Source organism: Cornus florida, unplaced genomic scaffold, assembly GCF_030987335.1.
Source record: "Cornus florida cultivar Cherokee Brave unplaced genomic scaffold, ASM3098733v1 CherokeeBrave_3.0.0_Hap2_Chr05, whole genome shotgun sequence".
NCBI lineage: Eukaryota > Viridiplantae > Streptophyta > Magnoliopsida > Cornales > Cornaceae > Cornus > Cornus florida.
Genome location: NW_026775575.1, coordinates 50,785,732 through 50,795,885, shown reverse-complemented (window position 1 = coordinate 50,795,885; position 10,154 = coordinate 50,785,732). Strand labels below are relative to the sequence as shown.

General features: G+C 36.7%; 1 protein-coding gene across 1 annotated transcript; it reads left to right on the top strand.

Moving 5' to 3' along the window:
• Nucleotides 1-3,476: 3,476 nt before the first annotated feature.
• On the top strand, nucleotides 3,477-8,122 carry LOC132306449 (nicotianamine aminotransferase 1-like). The gene is made up of 7 exons (XM_059803831.1): nucleotides 3,477-3,834; nucleotides 4,958-5,297; nucleotides 5,375-5,593; nucleotides 5,839-5,898; nucleotides 6,171-6,326; nucleotides 6,422-6,515; nucleotides 7,782-8,122. The coding sequence occupies exons 1-7, from the start codon at nucleotides 3,566-3,568 to the stop codon at nucleotides 7,898-7,900; spliced, it is 1,257 nt and encodes a 418-aa protein (XP_059659814.1). The 5' UTR covers nucleotides 3,477-3,565; the 3' UTR covers nucleotides 7,901-8,122.
• Nucleotides 8,123-10,154: the final 2,032 nt, after the last annotated feature.

Sequence of the window (10,154 nt, the reverse complement as noted above, 5' to 3'; positions counted from 1 at the left end):
CATCATCAAAGTTAACACTTTGGCTACTTCTTCTCAGTGCCCACATGTCTGCCCTCCAGGTCTTGATTATCCTATTTTGAGGAGGCCTTCTGATGCAGACATGGCCATTGCCCTTACTGGCCTTACACAGCTGGCGAGACTTTTGCCACCCAAACTTATCTGTCCGATGACCTATGGTTTTTTGATTCGGTCTTGTACCGAAATGTGTTTATGATGGGGCATAAGATCCAGAGGCATTCTAATTTTCTGGCAGCCCTTTATGCTTTCTATACCGGGCACTGGTTCTTTATTCTTGCACTCTACTGGAGTGTTATGATGAAGTTGTACACAGATTATATCAGCAAGGCCAAGCCCAAGCGGGCTAAGTATCTCCCCTTCGCTTATCTTATTACTCAGATCCTCCGAGACCACCGCTACCTTTTCCATCCACAGGAGCATTCTGAGTCAGGGGCTTGTCACTACAGCAAGAAAGACTGGAACAAGAGCTACAATACTCTTATCAAAAGCTTAGAGGAGGACGCTATCTTAGCAACAGAGGAAGCTGTAGAGGCTGAGGAAGTGAAGATGGTAGTAGCAGCAGTAATAGTGGACGATCTAGCAAACGCACTAGCGGCTGTAGTACATATGGATATAGACCTGGAGTAGTAGCCTCCAAAGGAGTTACAACATCACTCTCCAGCTGGGTCGCCAGTTCATTCCCAGGAGCAGGGTCAGGATGTACCACAGTTTCATGACCCAGTTATTCCTGACACTCCAGTTCCGATACCTGGCCTAGGAGAGCGTGTCCAAGCATTGGAGGATGCAGTAGTCTCCCTCAAAGCGGATATTTCTACTCTCCGTACGGATGTCTTAGCTGCGCTGCGTGACATATCCAGAGATATCCGGGGATCACGCCCCGCTTGCCCTACCTCCTCTACCTGATTTCTCTATCTCTTTACTCTCCTCATTTGATATATCTATGATACATTACTGTTACATTGCTGCTGATATGATATTTTTGCGGCCAGTCTGTTGGCCCTGATACTGTGATGTGCTGTACATTATTTCTCTTTTTCTATGCATGATATTTTTTGGATGTCTGGATTTTATATTGATACATTTATCTGTAATTGACTCCATTTATTAGGTATATCCCAGTGACTTTAGTGAGAGAGAATGCTATCTAAATTATTTGCAGGACCATCATTTTTCCTCTCTCCTTAGTTCATTTCTTATCTCATTTACACTTGCATATCCATTGTGCACTGTTATTATCCCTTTTGTTATCTGATGAGTTTTATCTAAGTGCCATCTTTTCAGGACCGCAGTCAATTCCAAGTTTGGGGGGGGGTTATACCACCCACTTTAGATATTTATGTCCCGGCTATTCTTTGCCTAAGTTGCACTGATATACTCTTTTCTTTTGTTCTCTTTGCACATTGAGGACACTATGCCATTTAAGTTTGGGGGTAATGGGTATTAATTGCAGTGTTTGTTTTCAATTTAAAATTTTAAGCATGACTTGTGTATTTGAGGAATTTTCTATGATTGGTCCATAACTAGCTGTGATTTTGATCTTTTGAGGATTATATTGCTTAAAATTTAAAAATTACTTGACTTAAGAGTCTAATACTCCTTGTATGCCTTGTGGATGCCATTTAAGAGTAAATTTTTTGAAAAATTAATATCTTGCTTGCACTTATGGTCCACATCATCCTGATTTTGTGATTGTTTTGAGATTCATTTTAGGATTCTACACTAGCACGGGTGCACACTAGTATTCATTTGTGGGGTACATGCTTTGTTGATTATTGAATTGGTTATATCCCTAATTGAGCTAGTAGTGCATTGAAAGTTTTCATTTTGATAAAGGTGGATAACAAACCCTTTTCATAAAGTAGCCGGGATTCTAGCCTCATCATGCACTGAATTTCTTGCGCCGAAAGGTGGAGGGCCCAAACTCTAGGTTAATAATTGAATGTTGAAAAAAAAAAAAAAAAAAAAAAAGAAGTAAGGACTTCTCCCAAAAGGTGAGAAGTAGAAAATGATTAGATGGAGGTTATTCTGATTTGTAGTTTAGTTAATTTGAGCTTGTAAGTCCTTAAGGGTGTTTTAATACCTAATGCCCTAAAACCGTCTGGTTTAGGAGTTATTGACCTAACGCTCGATCTTATGGATCGCTAGAAAACTTAATAGATCACTACATTGCACTATGCTTCCATCTTTGATCCTTAGGGATATTAAAAAAAAAAAAAAAAAATTGAATGAAAAGAATAAGAGCACATAGGACAATAAAGCTTTAATAAAAAGTCCACTCTTTGTCTTAATGATCGGTACTAGATTTGTGTGCTAGTTTGAGGGTAAGGATGTGATCATTTCTCTAATTGGCTTAGATAGCAACATACTTGATGCCGATTCACTCAAAAAGGATTCTAGAGTTGTTTTAATTTGCATGATCATTTTCTTGATGTGTGGAGAACCATACTTGCTTGCTTGATGTTGAAATTTTTGGAGATTGCTTGGAAATGGTTGAAAATTTGCATACTTGAGGTAGTTTTCTCCCAATGCTTGCTTGCAATATTGGTGCCTTTTTTGTGATAATAAGCTTAATATTTGTGGGTATCATTTCTGGAAACCCTCACAAGACTTCACTCGTCCACTAAGGGTAACCTAGGGGTTTAAAAGGTTTGTTGCATATGTTAAATGCAATCATGTTCCCTACGAAAGTGGCGTTATCCATTTATTGCTTTCTAGTTCATAGTTGTATAGTCGTTCATTTCATTCCTTTACTTCGTAGTTCACTGCTAGGGACTAGCAATATTTAAGTTTAGGAGTGTGATGAGCGTTGAAAAGTGTACAATTAAACCCCTTCATGTTATTATCCTTTATCTATCTTACTTTCTCATTTTAGATTAATTTCATGTTATTATCCTTTTTAGGTACTTATCCCAAAAATAAGTTAATTCAGCCAAATAAGAGCTTAAAAGAAGCAATCCCAAGCTGAATGGAAGAAAGGAGCAAAGTGGAAGCAAAATGAAGCAAAGTGTGAAAAATCAGCGAGTTCGATCGATCTCAACATTCCTTCGATCGATCAAAGCAACATCGATCTGAACACTTCAAGATGGATCTAAGCCTTTGTCCTTATCCAAAAGATTTCACCATGTTTGATCGATCCAACCTATCTTTGATCGATTAAAATTATTCGATCTTATCCACACCTATCACCCCACCTACCACTCTTATCTCTTTCCCAAAATATCCCAAAATATCTCAAAGATTTGTCTTTACTCTCTGGTTTGTAACAGATTAGTCCACTGCTGGAAATATTGAACTATTTACTAGTAGATTCCACGAAGTTGCAATTGTCATTTTGTCATGGGGGGTGTTGGTCAAATAAATTAGCACCATAGTTACTTGCCCAAAAAGAATTTGACTACGCAATTGTCACTCTCATTTTTGTTCCTATATCCTCTCTCTCTATATAAGTACGTGTGTGTATATTAATAGCATCTCTTACTCGCTATACACCACGGTCCAACTAATTCAGAGTGAGAGAGTGTCCAAAAAAACAAAAAGAGGAAAAGAAATGGAAAATGGATGGAAAAAATGGGGTTTCCAAGGAAATGAAGAGCTGAACATGGCATCGGCTTTGACCATCAGAGGTATTCTAACCACTTTAATGGAAAATCTGAATGAATCTGATGACAGACCACCAATTGCTCTCGGCCAAGGTGACCCCTCTGTCTTCCCCTGCTTCCAAACCACTCCGGTGGACGAAGACTCCATTGTCGATGCTGTTCGATCGGCTAAATTCAACTGCTATGCTCCGGTCGTTGGTATTCTTCCAGCCAGGAGGTATGATAGCTTTTATTTTATCATTGAGATCGTTAAATCTCCTCAAACGATTGTACTCGTGTTCATATTTCCTTCTCTAATTTGTTAAAAAATATATATATAAAAACATAATATGTGAACATAAAAAGTGCATAACAAAAATGTATAAGTTCTTCACCTACTTTCCTTAATTTGAAATATAACACAAATGTCCGGCCAGTATCTCTCATTAATAAAAAGTGCATATCGTTCAACATCCAAAAATCTTGAGTTTGAAATCAAGACACCATCTAAACAAATCTCTACCATGTCGTCAATTTCATCAATTCTCAGACCTCAAAAAGAAGTCATTCTGAATTTATGATTTCAGAACCTCTATAGGCCACATAGTTTCACAAATTCTTAAATTTTAATGTCCCTTTCCTATGACAAACTTTCTGCATAGAATACTTAAAATTTCCATGTGACTTTTGTGATGTTGTGGTCTGGATTTGGTGAACGTGATCTGTTTATGACCCAATGATTCGTTGGATGAGTTTTGTGTGGGCTTGTTTTTTAACTTGTGGGTTGTGGACCCTTCTAATTAGTACTCTTGTAACCTGTTCTATAAGGCTGTTTAGGATTTAAAGTGCATTATTGAGAGATGCTGAAAATCGTATAGAGAAGAGAGTGGGGCTGAAACTTGTAATCTTCAATTTTACAAGACTTTCACCGGATCTCCACGGTGAATGTAGACTTTGCCGAATCACGTATAAATCTTTGTTTCGTTTGTGTGGTATGTTTATTTGTCTATTATGTTTCGTGATTATTGCTTGGGTTCGCTGCGTCTCTCGTAACAATTTTTTTTCAATGATAGAAAGTTTTGATTTACTTATCAATCAGTATTTTTCCTTATAAATCTGTATAAGGAAGAGTACTTATGCAGATTTGCAGTGCATAAACATCATGATGGCACCAAATTGAACAGAAATGATTCAAATGGAGTTGTTTTTCCAATTCAGTAACACTATTTACCAAAAAAGTCAGAGAAACACAAACTCATTTGCATAACATTAAAAACATAGCAAATAGCTCATAATGCTCGTTCATGAAATATTATACTAATTAGCTCAATTCAATGTCGATACTTCCATTTTTATAACAGGTCCATTGCAGAAAAACTTTCATGTGATCTACCGTATAATTTAACACCTGATGATATCTACATCACTGTTGGCGCCAGTCATGCCATTGAAATCATACTAACAGTCCTTGCTCGCCCCGGTGCCAACATATTGCTTCCTAGACCAGGCTATCCATTCTACGAAGCTCGCGCTGCAGTTAGCCATCTTGAAGTCCGCCATTTTGACCTTATCCCGGAAAAAGGTTGGGAGGTTGATCTTGATGGTGTGGAAGCCCTTGCAGATGACAAAACTGTTGCTATGGTTATCATCAATCCCGGAAACCCATGTGGGAATGTTTTCACATATGAACATTTGAAGAAGGTTGGATAATTAACCTCTTTTGTAATTTCTTTTCTTTATTTTATTTTTTATTTGACATTCGTTGAATTTCTTTATAGGTTGCAGAGACTGCAAGAAAGCTTGGGATTTTAGTGATTGCAGATGAAGTTTATTCTTTCCTAGTGTTTGGGAGTAACCCTTTTGTGCCAATGGGAGTGTTTGGATCAATCACACCTGTGATAACACTAGGTTCTATCTCAAAGAGATGGATTGTCCCCGGTTGGAGTCTTGGTTGGATAGCAACAACTGATCCAAATGGCATCCTTCACAACACTAGGGTTAATTCCTCTGTCTCTCTTTCCACATTTTATATATTTTGTTCTTCCATTCATACTTTTAGCATTGGACATCAAAAAGACATATCTGTGATTCTGTGGTAGACCATTGAAACCTGTTCTAACTGTATGTATATTGTTTGTGAGGTGAAAAGAATTTTAATCTACCATTTACCGGATTCTTGAAAATGCTATATTTCTTGAAAATTCACATAGTAAATTTTTTTATTTTTGTTTCCTTGTTTTAGATTACTGAGTGCTTGAAGAGCTATGTCAACCTCGCCGCTGATCCTGCAACCATTACTCAGGTATGTAATTCAAAATGCCGCTTTTTGAAGACCATGTTATTCATAAACAGTGCATAAAATTGAACAGGTACTGTTAGTGTCCTAATTTTAACTACAGAACCAACTTGTTATGAATTATTTGGGAGCTATTTACTTAATATTCTTAACTATGAAATTTGGCAGACCTTATTATGAGTTCAATATTTTTATTATCATCTTTCCTCTAATAATCTTGCTTTTAAACTATGTAACACATAATGAAAATAATGGTATGTGGTCTGTGTGTGTATTAGGGGGCAGTTCCTCATATCATTGAGAGAACGCCAGAGGATTTCTTTTCGAAGATTATTGGTATGACCAAAGAAGCTGCAGATACTTGTTACGACAAACTCGAGGAAATTCCTTGCATCACCTGCCCACACAAACCAGAAGGAACCATGTTTGTAATGGTAACAGCATATATAGTAAATTTTGAACTGTTTTATGCTTCTAAGTAAATTTTTTTAACAACTTTTTACAGATCATGTTTATGTTTTCATTGCAGGTGAAGCTAAATCTGCAAATTTTGGAAGGCATAAATGATGACACGGAGTTCTGTATCAAGCTTGCTAAGGAGGAATCTGTGATTGTTCTGCCAGGTGAGATTGCTCACATTGAATCAAATACCACAATTTTTTTTTTTTGCATTTCTCACCTTTATTAAAGGATGCCAACGAATTGAATTTTAAGCTGTCGACATTACTAAATGACGTAATTGGTAGAGCGTCGAACTCTGTCAACAAGTGTGACTCTATGATCAACTCACCCTTATATATATATATATATATATATATATATAATTTAATTAAACTGTTGACTGCACTATATTGGGCTTGACCCGTTTCATAGTTACATTTTAATGTCTCATTTACCTCCTTTTGTATGTGTGTGCTTTTTTGTTTGGGCTGAGCTTAGTTATATCGGCCCAAGTATGCCCGGCCTAATAGGTAGACCTATTCCTGTAATTAGAGTTTGAAATGTGAATCTAGATATAGATCCGTAACTTAATGTCAGGATTCATATTGGAATTGTATCCCATAGAAATGATTCATCTCGGATTCAAATAAACACTCTTGATCTGGGTCGGATCTTGGATAAAACCATATCGAATTAAAATTTACCCATATTCGTGTTTAACCCGAATTTATTAAAATGGACCTAGCATCGGATCATCGGTCAAACTTGATCCATTTCAAGCCCTACCTATAATAGATAGTACATGGAATGTACAGAAAGTATTACATCTGCGGTTAAGATTATGTATCGTCATTCTATTCTGACTTTTTTTTTGCGAAAAGGCAAGAGATTTCATTAGCTAAACACCGAAAAGGCAGAAACAAATACATCAATAGCTGGAACTAAATTCCACAGCCATACAGCTTTGAAAACGCATAGGAATCTCCCAAATAAAAAACTTTTTCAATTTACTCCACAGAGCGCAACTTGCTAACTGGTGTGCCACACCATTAGCCGCACCAGGCATAGAGACAACTGGGTGCCACAAGACCCTGAACATCTTTAATAATAACTCCTAACAACACCACTTCCACAACAAAGTACTCCCACCGTCTCAATAAGTTACCCTTTTGAGGTCTCAGACCTTTTAACGAACAAGCATGTATATCCCTTATTGCAATTGCAAAACTAATCCTTTGAAATTTTAAATTTTAAATTGTCAATTTGGGCAAGTTCTCAAAATTCAAAGTTATTTTCGATTTTTTTTTTTTTTTTTTTTTTTTTCTTCTTTGAAAAAAATTACATATTTTATTTCTTTCATCTCAATTTGTTCGTAATATATAAACAGTAGTTTCAAAATGTAGCTTCTGAATTGAATTAGCATCAACTGACCATAGCATCTCTTGCAGGGATTGCCGTGGGATTGAAGAATTGGCTGCGCATAAGTTTTGTTGTGGCGCCTTCATCTCTTGAAGATGGACTTGGGAGAATCAAAGCCTTTTATTTTCGGCACGCCAAGAAGAACTAATAGAATCCCTTTGTCCCCCAGATCATAAGATTTGAGTCCTGATGATCAACCACAGTTGATTAACTGGATCCAATGTTTCATTGGTAGAATAAAGGCATAACCATGGGGAAATTGAACTGAGATATATGTAATTGTTATTTCGAGTTATTGCAGTCATTCAAGTCGAAAGATTAATTCTCTTCCTGCTAAAGTTTCAAGAAATAAGATGATGATGATCAACTATCTTGTATTGTTGTTTTTGAAAATTGGACAATTTAGTTTGAAGAGTGTGAGCATGCCAAAATCATTACCGGTTCAAAGTGAAGAGGACTTATACATGCGAAAGGTGGTTCTCCTGATGTTACTACGACCCCCAAGATGTGAGGTGAAATCCTATTGATGGATCAAACATGGAATATATAGATGACAATGAAGGCATTTCATCAAATTACAAAGCATGAAGATAACAAAAAATATCCATTTCCAGTAAGAACAGTCCATAAAAGGGGAAATATGTATAATATCTTAAAAACAGTTTAGCCTTTTTCAAAGAAACTATATAAATTTGGGTAAATTACGTGGACCTCCTCTATAGTTTGTTATGATTATAGGAACCTACCCTGTGATTTGGGAAATTACTCGGACCTCTCCTAAGAATGAAACTAACTTACACACACCTCATTTCCTAGTGACAGACCATCAAATGCAATAACAGATTTGTCTACTTTACTGAAATGCCCTTAAGTTATTATTGTAAATGAATGTAGTACCATCGGTATGTGAGAGAAAGATGAGATGGATGAAGGTTAATATGAGATTTCAATTTATTCAGTACATGATATCAGCAAAATCCATCATTGACTTGCGTTGACCATAACAGAAGGATGTCCGTGTGGGTTAGTTTCATTTTAAGGGGAGGTTCGAGTAATTTTTCAAACAGTAGGGGAGGTGCTTGTAATTATGGAAAACTATAGGGGAGGTCCATGTAATTTCCTTATAAATTTCGATATGAAACAGTGATACCCAACAACATCTCCACGAGGACTCAAAATGCAGTCTTTCACTTTTTTTTCGTTCCAAATATTCCACACAATATTAGTAAATAGTCCACCACTAGACACATATTGTCTCCCATGTCGCATCTCACATGCACTGAATAGTTATTGTTGACCCTACAGATTTCTCCTAAGGGCAATCTGGTACTTTTGATGATAACAAACCATTAATGATGTTCAACGTACTAATATTTACAATGAAGTTTAATTCCAGATCAAAAGGATCATTGTGAGGAAAGGAAGATTCCAATTCATTGAAGCTGAAATCACATGGGAATAGATCACCAAAGCAAAATACAACTGGCACAAGGAAGTCCATGCAACTTCAAAGAACAGCAAAGCTTACCTATAGGGTAGACAGGTTGGTGAGTGACTTAGGAGCAAAATGTAAAAAGCCTGTGAGATCATTTGAAGCTTACTCTAAAGTCATACAATACTCACACACTTCAAACTATCACAATCATTCAAAATTATGTTGCCAATTATTCATACTAAGCATCTAAATACTGAAGCATTATAGAACAGCAAGAAATGGTCCAAGGATCAACTGAGCTGACTAAATTCACAATTTAGCAAACTCAATTAGGCCGAGGCTCATCAAGATCAAAAGACAACTCAGCCGACTCAATTGATAATCCAGCCAACTAAGTTCATAACTAAGCCGACTCCCTTCTCAACCCAGCCGACTCAATCAGGCCGAGGGTTATTATCTTCAGAACCTTGAAACTTTACAACTAAGCCGACTCAGTTATTTACCAAGCCTACTTGTTCTTGAACTAAGCCGACTCAGTTCTCAACTAAGTCGACTTCTTTGTTGGTTAAACAGATCTGCTATAGTAATCCTTCATATTTCAACCAGTGATTCATTTTATGACTTTGCAGTTTGATTCACATATGTATACTGACATGTTGACTGTCTTCTAGCAGTATTAATGTTCTTGTCTTGAGGTCAACAACTATATTATCTATAAAAGAGCCATACACATGATTCTAAATTTGATATTTGCCCTATTCACTGAACACCCCTATCAAACAAGTTCTATATATGCTGTGATAAGTTAGCTGCAAAGTGTGCTTGAGCCTGAGTTTACAACGAGCTATCCATACCATCTTGTAGAGTAAAAAGTTTGGCCGTCCTTCATTCATTTTCTAAGCTAAACTTCTGATATTTCTTCTCTCACACACTTACATCATTTATAAAGAGTGAGCTTCAATTGTTT

What these genes read in the sequence shown, in the direction of transcription:
- LOC132306449 (XM_059803831.1), top strand. Translation starts at nt 3,566, where the DNA reads ATGGAAAATGGATGGAAAAAATGGGGTTTCCAAGGAAATGAAGAGCTG. An exon ending in CATATGAACATTTGAAGAAG is followed by an intron (nt 5,298 to 5,374) that starts GTTGGATAATTA and finishes ATTTCTTTATAG; the next exon opens with GTTGCAGAGACTGCAAGAAA. An exon ending in ATCTGTGATTGTTCTGCCAG is followed by an intron (nt 6,516 to 7,781) that starts GTGAGATTGCTC and finishes CATCTCTTGCAG; the next exon opens with GGATTGCCGTGGGATTGAAG.